Source organism: Vipera ursinii, assembly GCF_947247035.1.
Source record: "Vipera ursinii genome assembly, chromosome: 6".
NCBI classification, from domain to species: Eukaryota; Metazoa; Chordata; class Lepidosauria; order Squamata; family Viperidae; genus Vipera; species Vipera ursinii.
Window position 1 is genome coordinate 47,581,229 of NC_139515.1, and position 19,178 is coordinate 47,600,406.

General features: G+C 35.5%; 1 protein-coding gene across 1 annotated transcript in view; it reads left to right on the plus strand.

Annotated features, from left to right (window-relative positions):
* Positions 1–19,178, plus strand: part of NAV3 (neuron navigator 3) — a gene marked incomplete at its 5' end in the record, with an annotated part of 387,240 nt that overhangs the window by 256,180 nt on the left and 111,882 nt on the right. Inside the window, 4 exons of the mRNA XM_083365121.1 lie at positions 357–425; positions 5,782–5,921; positions 9,418–10,450; positions 16,728–16,843. Of these exons, the coding sequence (XP_083221247.1) occupies positions 357–425; positions 5,782–5,921; positions 9,418–10,450; positions 16,728–16,843 (1,358 nt within the window). The remainder of the gene's footprint in view (positions 1–356; positions 426–5,781; positions 5,922–9,417; positions 10,451–16,727; positions 16,844–19,178) is intronic.

The window sequence follows — 19,178 nt, forward strand, 5'->3', positions numbered from 1 at the left end:
CTTTTAAAATATTTTAATCTTCAGTTCATATAAACAATAGAATTCTACACTGAAGGCTCCTTTGACAATAAAAGTGAAGCAGGTAGAGAATTCTGCAGTGATTTCAGAAGTGTTTTAAAGTGATTACAACATTTGAGAGGATGTTTCTTCATGCTAAAGTAGCATGAAGAGAAGGTCATTACCACATTTATATTTTAGAAACTCTCAATCTATTAACATTACATTTGATTCTTTAATTTGCTTTCTGCTCATGTTCTGTCCATGTCCTGTATTAACTCATCAGTTGGTGGTAAGTTTGTGCTTTTTATGCATATTCAACATTCTTTAATTCAGTTTCTCTGTTTCTTCTCATGCAGTCTGACAGCCAGATATACAACTCAGTCTAATCACAGTGGAATTGCAACCAGTCAAAAAAAGCCTTCTAGGTCAGTTAACATCTCTAATTTATTGCTTGCTAGTGATGCTTAATAGAGTCACTGCCTGCCCACTGGCATTTTTATTCTCTGAGCCACAGTAGATTTATTTATTTATTTATTTATTTTTGGGACTTATATGCCGCCCTATCTCCCAAAGGACTCAGGGCGGCTAACAACAATAAAAAACAACAATACAAAAAATTAAAAAGAATTAAATAACAGCCCCCAAATAAATTAACTACACAGTTAAAAATTAAAACATATTTAAAAACCCATCATCAATCCAGGTCAGCCTGATGGAAGAAGAAAGTTTTGGGGTCGCGGCGAAAGGACCGGAGGTCCGGGGCCATCCAAAGCTCAAGGGGGAGTTGGTTCCAAAGGGCTGGTGCTCCCACAGAGAAGGCCCTCCCCCTGGGGGTCGCCAGCCAACATTGTCTGGCCGACGGCACCCTGAGGAGGCCATCTCTGTGTGAGTGCACTGGGTGATGGGAAGTCGTCCGCGGTAGCAGACGGTCCTGCAAATATCCCGGGCCTAAGCCATGTAGATACTAAGGTATTTCATTTTTATATTTCAGATGTAGGTTTTACAGGATGTTCTGTTGGTTAGTGGAAAACTAGCCATGACTACAGTAAAGAATGTACAGTAGGATAATTATAGAGATATCCTTATGTTGCAGCTTAGCAAAGTAACATAAATATTTCAGAGGAGTTGTTCAGTGTCTATTGGCATTTTATATTCAAAAGCTCTGACTTCAATTTAAATTGAAGGTTAAATTTGTTTAACCTAAGAAGCCTTGGTCTTTATGTTCTTCAGAAGTGTTGAATCACTGCAGTATGAGTATTAGCTGAGAGTAATAGAAATTTAGACTAGAACTAATTTTCCAGATAGAAAATAAGCTTCTCTCATTGAAGGTGTCCAAGTGAAAATTGTACAGCCATGTGTCTAGCATGTGGTAATTTGATTTCATGTACCAAACCTGGTTTAGATTTTGCATCCTGGCTACATCCAAATCTAGGATTATACAATTTTAAGTTGTACTCTTGCATTTCTGGAAGGAAAAACAGTTGGGAAAAAGCTTGAAATATATATTTTTAACTGTGCTATAGAATCTTTTCTCATTTTCAGTCTTGTCTATTCTGTTCACAATTGTTAGGTTTTCACATTGCATTAATTCAGATACCATGTTTTCCCCAAAATAACACCCACCCAGAAAATAAGCCCTAACCTGATTTTTTGGTTGTGCCCCTAATATAAGCCCTACACCAAAAATAAGCCCTACTTAAGAGCCCCCCCCCTCTGTCCCACCATCTGGTTGCTTGCTGCCACAGCGGGGCAGGAGACCACTTGTCACACCAGTGCCACCACCATGAGTTAAGGCGAAGCAGTGTGAGGAGGGTGGAGCTGCTCCTCATGCTCTACACCAACTTACCTCAGGGCCCCCACAGCCAGGCTACCCACACCCTGCCACATGTGTATGGCAGGTAGAGGGGGACAGCAGGGAAGAAAAGGGTCTCTGCCTGTCCACATCACTGTCCTCCTTGCCTGAAGGTGTGTTCCACCAGTGCTGTTCTCACCACCCAAGCATCTGCCCTTGAAGCCCTTTAAGTCATTGTGACTGTGGGCAAGCAGACGATGGGACATAGTGGGCGGACATCTTCAGTGGGTGTCTGGCAGGCGGAGGGAGGCGGCAGGAGAGGCATGTGCCACCCAGTCATGGTACAAGCCATGGGAGAGTTGATGGAAGAGGAGATGGGGGCTGCCACTGGGCAGTTCATCTGCAGGACTAAAGAAAGCCCCTCCAGTGGCAGACATGGCTGTTCCATAGTGGCATCAGAGCCTTTCACCATCACTCCACCCTCACTCCAAAATGGCAGAGGGGAACAGATAAGGGGACCAAACCTCCCTCACCCATCCTCCGTAGTATGACAGCTGGTTCAGGAGGGGAATGAAAGGGAAGAAGCAGCTGGGTCATTGAAAGGGCAGGGAAGTCACCAAGCGAGGAGTGGCCTGTGTGTGGGGCCCTGAGGTAAGAGGTGTGGGGTGCATGGGAGAGTTTCATCCCTCCACTTGCCTCGCTTCAACTTGTGGGAGTGACACTGGTGCAGCGCATGCTCTCCTGTCCCATTGTGGACACAAGCAACCAGACGCTGGGATGGAGTGGGTGGGCAGCTGCAAAATAAGACATCTCCCTAATGAGTCTTTTGGTCAAAAAGAAAAAAATAAGATTGAGTCTTATTTTTGGGGAAACACGGTATTTGTTTTTTTTTCTTTTACCTTGGTTTATTGAATAAACCGCATATGTTTAATTTTGAACCTACTACCAAACCAAAATGGTAGGTTCACACATTATATTCAGTAAAAAATACATTTGGTTACCGTAATTGATTAGTAGAGTTCTCATCCAACTTAACCCCCTCCCCCCATCTTCTTCATTTATTGTCCTAGCCTGAATTGTGTACTAGTGCTTACTCTGGAACACTACAATTCTGTATTTTAAAAAGAAACCAGCCCTGTGAACTTGAGAATAGAGGTGCACAACTGTCTTCTAATTTGTTTTCCATTATCATTTTTACATAAAGGAAGAGCTGTTAGAAAAGACTCTAGCTTTGCACTAAAGCACACATTCTACAAGTGAAATAGATTGAGATCCTGAAATATCTAAGCTGGAATAGGAAATACTCCTCCTTGACTCAAGAATCCCTGTCAATCTGGTTAGCTATTGTATTTATGCTGAATATTGAAAGTGCACTGGAATAAAAACAGTTTGTGCTTTTCTAGTGCATGTCAAAGACACTTAAAAAGATTTTAATGAAATAAAGTATTTGGGGGAAAGCATAATTTCTGTGAAAGGGACTAGAAACAGAACATACTTTGAATATAAATGGTACAGCTCTAAATAGCCTGGATGTCAATGTATAACCCTGTCACTCTGCCAAGTTTTGTGGTTTTCTTACTTAGAATTACTACTTGCAGTTCATTTATTTCCTAAAGGAAGACACCTGGTTCCTCCTTTTGTGTTCAGTCTGTGTTGATTATGTGTATTCCTTGAAAAACAGTTCATTACTGGCAATGAACTATCAGTTGGCTAGTCCATGATTAAGTCATTCTATCTCAGTTGCTAAGATAACACCAAATGAGCTATACCAGAGTGCAGTTGTTGTGCACCTGTGGTCGTAGATTTTCATTCTAATTTCTTAGGACTTTCTTGTCTCATTCGCAATTTGTTCTGTCTGGAAATTAACAGTTGTTGTTTTTCCAACACTATAAATTTATAAGGGTGTTTTGTAAACTTCTTATCAAAAGTATGTTTTTTTGTATATTATTGTTACTTTAAACTTTGCATTTCCTTTGTTGCTTAAAATGATTCTGTGGGTGGAATATCTATAAATGGAGTTATATATTTATTTATTCGATTTCTATATTGTGAAATATAACCTATATTTAGGTTAGTAAACATTTGCATGAATTATATGTATATAGTTTTCCTGAAAGTAGTTTAAAATCTATTTAAATCTATTTAAAATCCACTATTCAAAAGGCAATTTTTCCTTAGGATTAGGGTTGTTAAGCAATGAATTTCACAGGGATTTTAATATACTCAAATATAATTGAATTGGTAGTTGAAGACTGTTTCCATACACCATAAAATTTCTGTATCTAAAAAAAATTGCAGAAATGAAAAAAATCTGCTCTTCTTGTAGAATAGACAAAAATAATAAAAAACATCAGACTGATCTTCAAAACATATCCTCCTGAAAGCTGCACACTTAGACATATAACACTGCACTTTATATCATAACAATCAAATCTTAAATGGAAATTGTTATATACTGGGTTCTGTGCTTGATTGAAGAGATGAGGTGAGTGAGTTCAGCAAGAATCATTCTTTATTTGCTTACAGGAACTGAACTGAGAAACAGGTCTGTGAATGTAGCTATTTATCCCTGGCCCCTAGGTAGTGGCCAATAGGTTTAAAGCAACCTATTGCCGCCCTAGAAGCAGCCAATGGCAGCGCTGGAGATGGGTTGTCTGAGGAGTTGGGAGCGTTAGCCAGCTTCCCTGCTTAAGCAACCTTCCAGCAATTAACCCCATGTGATACTCTTTGATAAGACAAAGCCCAATACATTACAGAAATATTAGCTAAACAGTTGCAATTCAAGACTGATTGTTTGGTGTAGAAAAATATCAGGGTTTTCTGGAGGGGATATAGTTAAAAGGAAGGCTTTGAGAAATATTAAAAGCATGCTTTTTCTAGTTATGCTGTGTTATTTTTCAGTTATTGCTAATGGTGATAGGGTTTTTGCAGTGGCGTAGCGTGGGTTGTCAGCACCCGGGGCAAGGCAAGTAATTTGCACCCCCTAACCCGTGGATTTTAGCACTCGAGTCTCTTCCACTAGATTAGTTAAAGAAACCCTTACCTCCTAAGCACATGTATTGTTTGTTATGAAAATACTGATGTAATTAAAGTAAAATGCATCTAATGCGCCCCCCAGATGTTGCGCCCGGTGCGGCCGGCCCCCCCTGCACCCCCCACGCTACGCCACTGGGTTTTTGTTTTGGTTTTTAATAAAAGTATCTGACTTCAATATTAGTAAAATTCTATTGATGCTGCAAAATCTCTACATTTATGGACATAATTTAAAGTTGTCTAAAAAAATTTTTTTATTACTAAACCAGGCCATGAAATATACATAGCATAATGTGAGTTTGTAGACAATGGAATTTTTATTATCTTTAGTAACCAGGAAGTTTCAGATGGTGGCAGCAAACACCAACAAATGCAATATTTAACTGGAACTGTGGTGGATGGATCATTTTAATACAGGGATTTTTATTTCCAGACAAAAGCTTCTCAACCACAGAAATCAGTAATCTCATCATCAAATATTTACCTATGAACAGGATAAAGAACAAAGAGTATTATGATGCCTTAAAGCTTACATATTTATTATTTATCAATGCCACAAGTATCTTTTGCCATCACAGCTACCCTGCTGTCATACCTGTATTTGTATAAAAAGTGGTTTACACAGTACATTCTTCAAATAAATTCTGTAAGATTGACTTTTATTATCTTGGAAAAAATTGGGAAAAATTGAACTGCACATGAAGCATCCAGGGATTCATTTGTGCACTGTGAATGGAAAATGCAAAGAGTCCTTACATGTTTGTGATCCTATACCGTATCTATCCTCCATTTGTGCCTTTTGAGATCGATAATTCCGTGGCAGTGGCTAACTAACCTTGAAGTACATGAATGTTTGTTGTTGTTTTTAGTCAGGTCTATGGATTTATTTATGAAACTATGTTATCTTATACATGTTTGCAACTGCAACACATTTATTTCTGACTGTACTGTTCTAGGCTTCCTGGGCCTTCAAGGGTGCCAGCTGCAGGCAGCAGTACCAAAGTCCAGGGAGCTTCCAATTTAAATCGAAGAAGTCAGAGCTTTAATAGCATTGACAAAAACAAACCTCCGCAATATGCAAATGGAAATGAAAAAGGTGAGTGCTTAATAGACATTGCCTTACTGAACCAGAAATGCCTCCACAATTCCTGACATTGCCCTGGACTTAAGCTTTCTTAATGTAATTAACATACATAGAGCCACTCTGTTTCAAATATGATAACCAGAAAGCTCATATTTTTGAAAATATGGTCCAAAATTACCATAAGATGTTGAGAAATAGGTGAAAATGTCTTATTTAAAAATAAGAAATATATATTATAGTAAATATGTATGTATAACTACAAGCAGTGAACAATGGGAAAACATTAGCAAATTTGCAAATACTGACACATATTGCTATCTTCTGGCAAATTCTATATCTTTCACTTTTAAACACAATTAATTGATATAATTATATTAATAAAAGTATGCTGATTAATAATTTTAATTTTCAAGGTAAAGGGACATGAAATTTTAAGTGTACACTATTTTTAAAACAACACATATTATGCTTACCACAAGGTGGGAGTAGATGTCTTTGAATAATAGTATTATTTATGAGAACTCTTCTTGGGTAGGAAAATAACCTATTACTTTTCACAATTGTCATTTGCTTGGAAGGTGTGCATTTTTGCAGATTGGTTTTCTATAATATACCATGGATATTCTGGATGTTGTCCGTATCTTATGTATCACTGAAAACCTTGGTGGTCTTCAGCAAGATATAGATTGAATGAATGACTTAATAAGAAAGAAAAGTCTATTGACTACAGAATTATTATTTATATAATCATAGTTGTGACAAGTTTTTTTGTGAAATCTACTTATCTGCTACCAGTGCTTTTTTTGTAAAAGAAAAAGGTGCCGGAACTCACACGTCATACAACCCACCTTGCCTACCCTACAAGGTTCCATCCAAAAAAGGTGCTGGAACTCCGTTCTGAGCGTTCTATGAGGAAAAAAAGCCCTGTCTGCTACTAATAAGAAATCTTATTAATACTTCAGAGTTTATATATTCAGATTTTAATTGTCAGATTAATTGGAGTATTTTAAATATATATTTGCCTTCACTCATATTTTAAAAATAACACAAAATATCAGTTAATCAGTTTATAGTTAAAATGAGTCAATAATAACATAATGCTTAGAGGAAAATTAATTTGCACAATTGTCCATAATTTATTCTTTATTTGTTTTTGTGTCTTTAACAAAATCTTTAAAATAATTATAATATCTGAATATTTTATGAGTGTTGTTTTTCATATCATTTGTGGTGAGAGCAGCTTAACCATATAGCAACAGATTTTTAAAGAGTATTAGCATTAGGAAAAATCAGTCCCACAACAGCAAGTTTATCCTATATTGTAGAGATAGATTTGCAGTAGTTTCCCAAACTAGTTGCAGGAGGAAAGACTAACTCTATTGTGAAATTCAATTATAGCAAGAAATCAGAGGAACTATTAGTGTGTTTCATCAGCAAATCTAAACTTGTTGGACTTTGAAAAAACACGTTTGGTACTGAAATCAACCAGACACTTGATTTGGAACTTTAAAGGATTTTGAAGCTTGACCTAGGAATGGAAAATAGTTCTTGAAGCTAGAATTGACTTGAATATAAAAATGGTTATGTGAATAATGACACATTAATCTCTGTTTCTTTCATATGAATGCTTATAACTTGTGGTTGAGATGAGTGGCAAATAAATTTAATCAATAAAAATCAAATATACCATTATAAATTTCTTCACAATGAAATATTTTATCTGGAAAAAAAAGTTTACTACATTTAAATAGCGCCAATAGTTAAAGTAATATACAGATAGTTCTTATTTAGTGGCAACAATTGGGAACAGAAACTCAGTTATTACACAAAGCACATGAAATTGTGACTCTGCTTATGATCTTATTTCTCCTTTCCTTTGCTTTAGAGACTTGCAAAGGTTATAAATACAAGAACTCTATGCAAAGTTATTTGTTCATCATTATTGTAACTGTAAAGGATCACTATACAAATCACTAAATGAGGATTACATGTAGAAGACCAAACAATGTACTTCAGTCTCCATTCAGCATTACTTCATTACATTGAATATGGTATATTCGTGTTTCTTTGCTTAGCACTTAGTTCTTGGACTGTCATTTGCCATCTTGTTTGGAAATTGCAATAACTGACGTCTCACTTATCTGGAGAATGTCAAATTGGAAAAGACTGCTAGATAGAGCTTTCCAAGATCTCAGCTTCTGGTTCAGATGGTGTAAATTGAAATTAAAACTTCCTGAATGCAATCATGTGCTTTTCTATTCAGATCTAAGTTATTGGCACAAATCCTTGCACTGAATATTTTTAACACTTTCCTGGCAGATAGTGACCATGTACCACATAAACTGAGTGTGTGGAGATGTAGTAGAAATCAAATTCCATGTAAGACCACAACTTTTATTACTTCCTCTTTCAAATAAACGTTAATTTCATTTTTTTTAATTTTACATGTCAAAGGAACATGTTATATATTCATGAGCATTATATTATTACTTCTACTACTGGGGATGGAATTGGGTTAACAGTAGAGAACAATATATATCAAAAATACTAAAATGCATTAAAACTGTAAAATATGCACACACCAAACCCCTCAAACAACACATATTATGTTGACTAACAATGATTCATTTTTAAGTAAGAAATTAAACTATGCTCATACAGAATCATATTGCCCAATCTTTAAATTTCATTGAGAAACAGTAAATTCAAAGTCTGAAATTGACCAATTTGTTTTTAAAATGCCTTTCTTGTGGAAATTGTTTTTGCTGTTATTTTTAGTTCTGGCCACCTCTTGTCAGATTGCTTTAGTCATCTTTATATTAAATTGTTTCTGCCTTTGGCTGCTGATGCAGCTTTATGGAAGATTTCTACAGTGATCTTTACAACAGTTCTCCAAATCTGGCAAATGATTGTTCATTAAGAGTATTATAGCAACACTAATATGTCTGATTTGATAAACATAGAAGTGCAGATACATACGGCTAGCATCAGCAGAATGAGACGGCAACAATATTAATTCTAAATATTTGTATGAATTTTGCACTAATAACTATTATGATTTTAGTTATCAAAAGGGTCTCTGGAATACTACTGCTCTTTCAGTTATTCAGTTATTTACTTGCATTATTTATTTATTTATTTATTTATTTATTTATTTATTTATTTATTTTATTTTAATTCCATTTATATCCCGCCCTTCTCCGAAGACTCAGGGTGGCTTACAAGCTTAGCAGTAGCCTTCATTCTATGTATATATTAGGGCTTTCACACACACCCCAAACGGCATTATTACAAAGTCAGCTTTGTTTTGTTACTAGCACACTGAGTATGCTTGTTTAGTGAAAACAATTTTGCATTTCTAGTTTTTCATGAACATGTGAATCGTAGAACGAGTTGTGTAATTACATATGTTTATTTTTAAAATACATAATCGCCACCTTAGTGTCTATTTATATTAGAAGTCATTAGACAACTCTGTAAATTGTACTTTCTCTCTCTTAACAACTAGAATCACCCAAAGGTCCTCACCCATCTGCAGGTATAAATGGAAATGTACAGCATCCCACCACCATTGGGCAGCAGCCGGTCTCTGCCATCCCCTCTCCAAGTGCCAGCAAGCCTTGGCGCAGCAAATCAATGAATGTCAAACACAGTGCCACCTCTACCATGCTGTCTGTGAAGCAGCAGAGCCCTGCAACCTCCCCTACACCACCTGCAGACAGGCTTAAACCACCTCTTACTGAAGCTCCCAAAACACCTTCATCTGGGCAGAAATCTATGTTAGAGAAATTCAAACTGGTTAACGCTCGGACTGTTTTACGGGCCCCTCTGTCATCATCAAATTCAGGCCCTGCTGAGAGTGGAAAAGATGATGACATTTTTTTAGAGTGTGGTGAAGTGGATGGCTTCAGTGGTGGACTCACTACTGCTGGATCTACCACCAACAGCCCCAAAATATCCCCTAAATTAACTCCTCTGAAAGCTGGAAGCAAAAATATCAGCAATAAAAAGTCTTTGCTGCAGCCAAAGGATAAAGAAGAAAAGAGCAAAGATAAAAATAAAGTTTACACTGAAAAAGTGGTAAAGGATGAAAAGGAACAGATGCCCGAGACACCCACCAAAAAGACCTCAAAAATTGCAAGCCTGATCCCCAAGGGGAGCAAAGCAACTTCAGCCAAGAAAGAAAGTTTAATTCCTTCATCTAGTGGGATACCAAAACCTGGTTCAAAAGTTCCTACGTCGAAGCAGAATAGTTCACTAGTATCTTCAGGAAGTAAAGAGACAGAAAAGCTGAGGAATGCAAAAGGAAACCAGCCCCCATCTACAGCAAAATCCCAACGGAATGAAAAAACCTATGTTCCTTTGAGTCCCTCAGCTTCTGAAGGAAAGGAGGGCAGTGCTGGTCTTAGTAGTACATCATTTTCTTCTCCTTTAATGGCTGCGGCAGGTGGGCAAGTCCCAGGAAGTGGTGTTGTCCAACTTCCTCAGCAGCAACAATACAGCCATCCAAATACAGCCACTGTAGCACCATTTATTTATAGGTAAGTTGGGTTTACTCACACTTTATCCTTCTAACATCTTTAAGATAGATAGATACAGTGCTTTTTTTGTAAAAGAAAAAGGTGCCGGAACTCACACATGTCATACAATCCTCCTTGCCTATCCTATAAGGTTCCATCCAAAAAGGTGCCGGAACTCCGTTCTGAGCGTTCTATGACAAAAAAAAAAGCCCTGGATAGATAGATAGATAGATAGATAGATAGATAGATAGATAGATAGATAGATAGATAGACAGACAGATAGACAGACAGACAGACAGATAGACAGATAGATAATACTTATATACGTACATACATAATCATAAACACTTAATACTTGAAATAGTGGAAAAATGTAAAATGGATCACGTAGAGACATCTTCCTAAGGAAATCAGAGAGTGTAAGGCAGACATGTCAAACACAAGGCCCGGGGGCTGGATCCGGCCCGTGAAGTGGTTTCATGTGGCCCGCGAAGCCATCCTGGAAACAGTGAGGGAACGGCCCCCACTGCCTTGGCCCTGGCCCAGAGACCCTCCTCCTGCCAGAGACCCTCAGATCTGTCCCACTCCTGCCCAGGCCCCCATAGGCAACCTTGATGCGAATGATGTAGAGCTGGCCACGCCCACCCAGTAGGCCATACACACTCTAGCCACGCCCACCCAGTAGGCCACACCCACCCTGGCCATACCCACCCGGCCCCCTGAGGGAAACCGCAATGCTGATGCGGCCCTCAATGAAATTGAGTTTGACACCCCTGGTGTAAGGCAATTTAATTAGCACAATGGGACTTGAAGTTTGTATTGCTAGATTTGTTTTTCCTGCTGGTATATTTATCAAATACGTTTATCAAAAGGCTATCACTTTTTTTTCTTTTCCCATCTCAACAATATTAAGAAATATAGTGTTGTATTACTTCCAATATCAGATATTGCTTGTACTGATTTTACCTTAATTATTACGATTTTACAGTAACAAAAATTACCGTTCACTAAACTATTTTAGCATTTTACTTTCATGTGGATTCTATGCAACTAGTTAGCCTCCTTCTGTAGCATCAATAGCAGAATTAAAAACGACATATTTGTACTCATTAATTTTATTAGCTTATTTTAGTAGTTTCTGGATAAACCTGGAGAAAGTGTCTTTTAGAGGGAACCTTCCGTATTATTGATTTATTTGATTTAATCTGTTTTTTTTAATGGTTAGGGACTTCTATCAATTTTGCAACGAATAATTCAATAATTTTCTCTCTAAAATTTATTTTCACTGTCATGAGAGAAAGTAATAATAAGCCTACATGTATAACAAAATATTTCACAGAATAAACAAGATATTCATTTTTAAAAAATCTCATAAATATGTATTTAAGTTTCACATGCTTTCTAAGATTGTATATTGTAAAACTCTTATTTTAACTGACAAGTTGCCTATTAATATAGAATATCCATTAAACAGGAAATATATCACTGTATCAATTTATGACATTTGAAGTAATGATATCAATTTTGTCATTTTCATATTGTTATGTTATTGCTAAAAATGGGCACAAATATCCATCAACAGTAAGAGTCTGAAGTTCCTTATTTACTATGGACTGTATTCTAACATCGTCCTGAACAGAAAAGAGAAAAAGTTGGATATAACTAAAATTTATTTAGACCCCTGTTCTGTTCTTGTAATGGCCAACTATCAATGGAGTTTCATTGCATTGTACCGTCTGAATTGTGTTCCTCAACAAGATAAAGACTATGTGTTTTACTGTGTAACTATCATGACCAATAGCCATTCAGCCTTAAGAAAACAAATCTTAAGACCCAGGCATTCTCTAACATCATTTAGATATCTTTAAAACTGTATTTAAAGTATCCATTTGGATTTATGCATCCAATGTAAGTGTGGAGGAGCTGCTTCTATGAAAGGATTTTTATAATTATCTCAGAATTTAAATAAATAGCATATTTGTTACCAAGAATTAAAACCATAGAGTTTTTTCAAGTTAAATCTGGGTCACAGATTTTGAAATAATTGGCAATGGTTTCATCAGCGTGAAAAATAGCAATGAAAACCCATAGGTCCTTTTAGGCTATGAAAAATGTGAGCGCTTGCATTCTGCTGTCATTTTTCTTGCTGTGGATTCCCCCCCCCCAAGTAAATGCTCCAGTATGGGGCTTCATTTTTTAATTAGAAGAAATGCATGAAGTAGATAATTTGGAAAACAATTTCCTTATATCTTTCCAGTAAATTTGTTGCTAATGCTGGATTGTGAGTTTTTCCCAGTTTATGGCTATTGAAGTTAATTCATCGTACCAATTTTATGTCCTATAACTCAATTTTTCCATTCTGTGCTAAAATAACATTATGCTATTATAGGTGTTCAGGCTGTGAAAATACTATTCCTGGCACCAGGACATTCTTCTAAGGTGTTTCTAGGTTCTAACACTATTTTCACATATAAGGCTGAAAATTACCTTTGAATTTCTAAACTGTTAATTTATGAGAATGAGTGATCATTGATAATTCGTGTATTTGTACTTCAGATAAGCAACCAGACTGATATAGTTTTATTGACTGAAACAAAATTATCTGAAAATTCATTTAAGAAGCCACTCTTAATCTAAGTATGTAAGTCAGCTGCTTAAAGAACTAGAGAGATTATTGATAGTAACCAGAATTCTTGATATAAATTGTTATTGATCATGTTACTTAGGAATGTAATTGGTACAAAGTCATTTCATCCACAGGTGGAAGTCCCATGGTACAATAAAATCAGATTTGCTGCTTTTTTTTATCTTGATTTGCTGCTATTTCCAGTAAATTGGAAAAAAGTTGGATTTTTCCTATGTTCTAGATTGAATTTGAAATAGAAAGAAAATGTCTATTCCTTAAAGGACACAGTTTGATTTTATAGGTATTTATCTGCCCAGGTTTATGCTCATGGATCAGACTGGTGTAGCCAATAACCCTGAAAAAAAAACATGTGTGCTATTTAAATGAAATGTTTCACACTGAACTCAGGAATCGGTCCCTATCGCTCAATAGTCAATGCAAGTACTGAAAAAATGGAAGGTACCAGTGAGCTATGCCTTTTTGATTGATGTTTAATCATCTATTTTTTCCCTGCATAAATCTACTTTATCTCCTTTCAAGACCCACTATAACTTCTGTGACTTTTGATATATAGTTGACACACAAGCTCTGTAATTCTGAGCTTTCTGCAAGCTGTTCTATCCCTAAAATGGCAAATTAGAGACACCAGCATGCTAGTAAATTTAACAGTTTGTGTCACTTGCAGTCATTGCTGTGAAATTAAAGTGGCAACATGCCAAACTCTGCCCTTTAAAGCTAGGATTCTCAGCAAAACAGGCTAAATTATTTCCCTAGATATATTTTTGGTTAAAATATTTATCTCAAATTGTACATGCTGTAAAGATGCACAGATTTAAGATATAGTAAACAGAGAAACAAATTTAAAAAAACAAGAAAATAATCAAGAAATGCTTTTCTTTCTCTCCCAACTTCTTAACTCATTTGTAAGTGATTTCATTTCCAATTTTCCTAATATTCTTTACTGCTATATTATGTAAGTTATGCTTTTGTACTTTTATGTACATTTGTGAATATTAAAAAACCCTACCCAATCTTATTGAAGCTTTGAAATCCCAACAAGACTTTTGGAATATAAGAGCAATGGATAAGATATATTTGTGAGAAAGATTGTTCAAAGAATAATGGATTTTCAGAATAGAAGTATAAAGCCTGATTCTTCCTCTCAATCAATGCAGCATCATTTAGCAATAATAATAATTAAGTTATGGAGGTAAATTGGGGGCAGACTACTGAACATGTCCCAGGGAACACCTGCTGCTGGCATCAAGTTCCTTTCGTCCTGTGCACTCCCACAGGGAGGGCCTTCTCAGGGTGCCGCTGGCAAAGGATTGCCGGCAGGCGACACCCAGGGCCTTCTCTGTGGGCACACCTGCCCTTTGGAACCAGTTACCCGTAGAGCTCAGGACTGCCCCTGATTTTCATTCGTTCCGCCGGGACCTGAAGACCTGGCTCTTTGAGCTTTCTGGCCAGGACTGAGAACTTTTAATTTTTAACCTATTGTAATTGGGTTTTTTAATTAGAGTTAAGGGTTTTAGATTTCAATTAAGGATAATTTAATTTATTTTAATTTGTTATTAACTTTTGTATTGTAATACTGTTTTAATCGCCTTGTGAACCGCCCTGGGTCCTACGGGAGAAGGACGGTATATAAGTTTAATAAATAATAATAATAATATAATATGTCATAGTAGTAAAATAGATAAATGGAATAATGAGAATTTTGATTTGATGGAACAACAAGTTAAAAAAGAAAATGAGAAAAGCAAAATAGAGGCAATATCTCTCTGCATGTGATATAACCAGAGTTGTGTTGAACAGACACACATAAAAAATCACAATAGTTTTTTTTCTAACGACCGAAGGGAATTTCTGGTTAGTCATTCATTGAGAAATATAGCTGAATTTTATTGAGTGTTGAGATCTGTAACACTTAATTGGGATGCAACATTATAAAGAGCTAGACAAATAACAACCTTTAAAACTTACATGAACCTAGAGATCTGCTAAATGAAGTCATCCTTGCACAATAATATTTAGTTGTGTTTCACATTAGGAAAGCAGAAGGGAAAAAAATCCTTTGAATATATTGTGCTCAAATACGCCCAATTGTGATTTATCCTAATTGCTAAAATTAGTAAGGTATAACTGAACTTGTGCTTTTTTTAAAAAAAAAAATCACTGGGTTCTCAGATCAAGACTTATCAGAAATGACATTTATTCATTCATAACAGCATGTGTAAAGGATGAGCAAAACAAATAGTTTGAGCCTTTAACCAAGCTCATGCTTAGAGCATGATGCCAATCTTAATGTTACATCTAAACCACAATTTTTGCTTCACATGCTGCCTGATACAATACAAGGAGATGCTAAAACTAAACATGGGAGAAAATGTCTGCCTGAATATTTTCTTGGAAACTTAATAAATAACAAAAGCACATTATATTCTACAAGCTTCCATTTATGATGCCATTTCATTTTTTTTAAAAAAAAAATATTAGCATGACCCTGTATACTGCTCAGAACTATGTTTTCCCATCCTTTGCAGAGGGTTTTTGAAAAACAAAAACATTAGATAAGCAACTTGGAAGTCATAAATATAGCTGAAGAACTGACAGGTTGTTATTTTGCAAAAGACATGTTTTTAACAAAGCTTTCCAAGGTGCCCTCTAGTTGGTTGGATTTTTTTTTTTGAATTGGAGACTGTAAATACTGAAATTTCTTTTAAAAAAATAATAAACTAACCAATGTGAACAGAGATAAAATTTGTTCTGTGAATAAAATTATCAGAAAAGCTACATTCAAATTGTTTGGAATTAATATTATAAGTAATGCCCAATGAGGGGAAAAACACTTTTTCTCATAATTTTAACCTATTCTGCATAATTGGTTAGTGTCTTCATGGGCAATTGATACAGTTTAGCACAGTTGTGAGTCTGGAACCACAGTATTTATTGTTTATACATTTAATTCATGTTTTCATTTTTTCACAGGAATTGTATGTTTATACAATTCTACATTTAGGCAGGAAAAATAAAATGCACAGGTATAGTATAGGTGGTACCTTGCTCAATAGTAGTAACTGTGAAAGAGATCTCGGAGTCCTAGTGGACAATCACTTAAATATGAGCCAGCAGTGTGCTGCAGCTGCCAAAAAAGCCAACACACTTACACTTTCCATCAACTGAACTCTTGATTTTTTTTCTGCCTTTGATAACAGTCTACTAACTAACATATCTTAGTTCCTATTTGTAATATAGATCTCATTTTAGTGTTAACTAGCAACATATTGTTTTCCTGTTTGATATTATTTTTAGTAATATAATTCCTGGAATCAATCATTTGGAATACGTGCATGCCTATTTGTGGTTAAGCAGTGGCTTGATTTACTTATTTTCTCTGTCTCATTTCCTATCTTGAAATGAAAGATGTTACAAACATTTTGTCTTTGACACTTTGCTGAATTAATCCAATCAAATACATATTAGTGGTATATTTTCTTTATTTACACCGTATGACTACAATATTCTATCTCATGATTAAGTGTTTAGCACTTTATCCTGTAGATCCATGCAAAGAAGTGCTAATTATATTTCTATTTTGATTACATTCTGAATTATAAATCATCACTGTTATGATGTTATAGATGTTACCTTCCATCTCTTTAATTCCAGAGCTCATTCGGAAAATGATAGTTCCTCTATCCCATCTTCTGACTCTTGTATCAGTCCTACAAAATTGGATTTGGCATACAGTAAAACTGCCAAGCAATGTCTAGAGGAAATATCTGGTGAGTAATATATCGTTACTGCCTAATATTGAGATTTCTGAATTATTATGGCCATACTTAAATAGAAAAACTACATGAAAACAAGTAAAATGTAAAATGAATACAATGTACAGGTAGTCCTCAACTAACAACCACAACTGAGCCCAACCTTTATGTTGCTAAGTGAGACATTTGTTAAGTGAATTTTGCCCCATTTTATGACCTTTATTGCAACATTTATTAAGTGAATCATTGCAGATATTAAATTAGTAACACTGTTGTTAAGTGAATCTGGTTTCCCAATTGAATTTGAGGTTGCAAAAGCTGACCACATCATCCCAGGAGACTGCAACTGTTATAAACATGGACCAGTTGCCAAGCTTCCGAATTTTGATCACATGACCATAGGGATGCTGCAACAGTCATAAGTGTGAAAAGCAGCCATAAGTCACTTTTTTCAGTGCCTTTGTAACTTTGAATAGTCAGTAAACAAACTGTTATAAGTTGAGGACTGCCTGTAATTCCTTTCCCCAACAATTTTGGCTTCAACTGCATCACTGAAAAATAGTGAAAAATTATCATAACACTTTTTCATTAAATTGTTGATTTTATTACATTTAAAAAAAGATAACTAATTGATTACCATACAATTAATCAGATTATAATTAAAACCAAGGTCAGGGACAAAGGCCAATTTAAAACTAAAATTAAATTTCCTTCCATCTAACTGCTTAAATGTTGAACAGTTATATGGGCAGAGGATTAAATGAAGGACAATGTAAGCAACAACTAATCATTAATTTGGAATTTAGCAATATCAATCCTGTTTGATATTATTTCCTGAAGAAAAGTTCTTCACAGTTAGATGTCTGAAACAATTACATTAATATAATTACTTTCCAACTTTATAAAAATGTATAGGATTAAAAATTCTTATCATTTCCCAAACTGTTGTTTGTATCCACTTCCTGGGACATTCATGTAGTATATGGAATTCTTGGTGCTGTCTGAGCTTTTTGGCTTACTTGCAGACATTTTGTCCCCCAACTAATCAGTATGAGATATTACCTCTGCTTGTTGTAATAGAGGTCCCCAACCTTTTGGGCACCTGGGACCGGTGCCATGGAGAAAGGTTTTTCTGTGGACTAGAGGGGGTGTGGTTGTGTGTACCGCCTGCATTCTGCAGATAAGGCTTTGCTTGTTTGTGCGGCCGAGTTGCTGGCATGCTGCGGCCCGGTGCCAGTCCATAGACCAGGGGTTGTGGACTCTGTGTTTTAAGATACCTCCATATGTTACTTGTGAAGTTTAGAGAAGTAGTAGCATGGTGGCACAGATGAAGACTACTTACACCTAAATCAGGTAGATATGTATTCTAGGAGTGAGTCTCTAGATTTTTATTTGCACAATTATAAAAAGAGTTCTGCAGAAGAAAATATACAGAATTATCCAGTAATGAGAAACTGCTAAATTATCTTTGGCTTTTAATGTTAAAAAGTCACTACACATGAGCACAATAGATTTTAATAATGTGTAGTATGAAAATATAGAATGTTATTCCTTTTATTCCGTAGTAAAATTTTGGGAAGTAGATTTTAAGACAGAAATTAACAAGAGAAGCTATTACTTTCAAGCTGTGTTTGTGAGTTTCCATGGAGATCTGTTTGGCATTGTGTGAAACAGGTTGCTAGCCCTTTTTATAAAGATTTAATTTTTTTTTCAAAAAAAACATTAAAATATTTTGTGACTTTATGTAAGTAGTTGTATGTCTGCTGATACTAGCATGCTAATATGTTAGGATTTCAAGCTGTTATTTCCAGTGGCATGTAAAATATAAGAATAAAATTTTGCAAAAAAAAAGAGGAATTCAATATGTCTAGCACAATTAGACCTTTCAACCAAAATAAGTGATTCCTAATGCTGAAAGTTCTACCAAATAGAAACATTTTGTCTTGAGTTTACATACTGTATAATCTATTGTTCTATTATATATACATATATGCAACTATGCAAACATATATATGAAAAAATATGTAATATGTATATAAATGTGTCATAAACTTAAAGTTGACACACACAGACTTTTTTATTTTAGGAGGCAATTTTTGTTATATAATTCTTTGTATGAATTTACATTTTAATCAGCTTAAATCTGCAGATTTATCTGGAGGAGGCATTACTAAACACAATGAGTTTTATTTGTTAAGTACCCATGCATAGATTTGCCATATGAGGGTGTTTTTAGAAATGGTTGGCAATCACTTCTTTTCCACAATTAGTGGATATAGGTCTATTCTTATTCTATTCCAAGTTCTCCTATCACTGAGTTTGTAGTAGTTTATGATCAAAAGCAACTGGA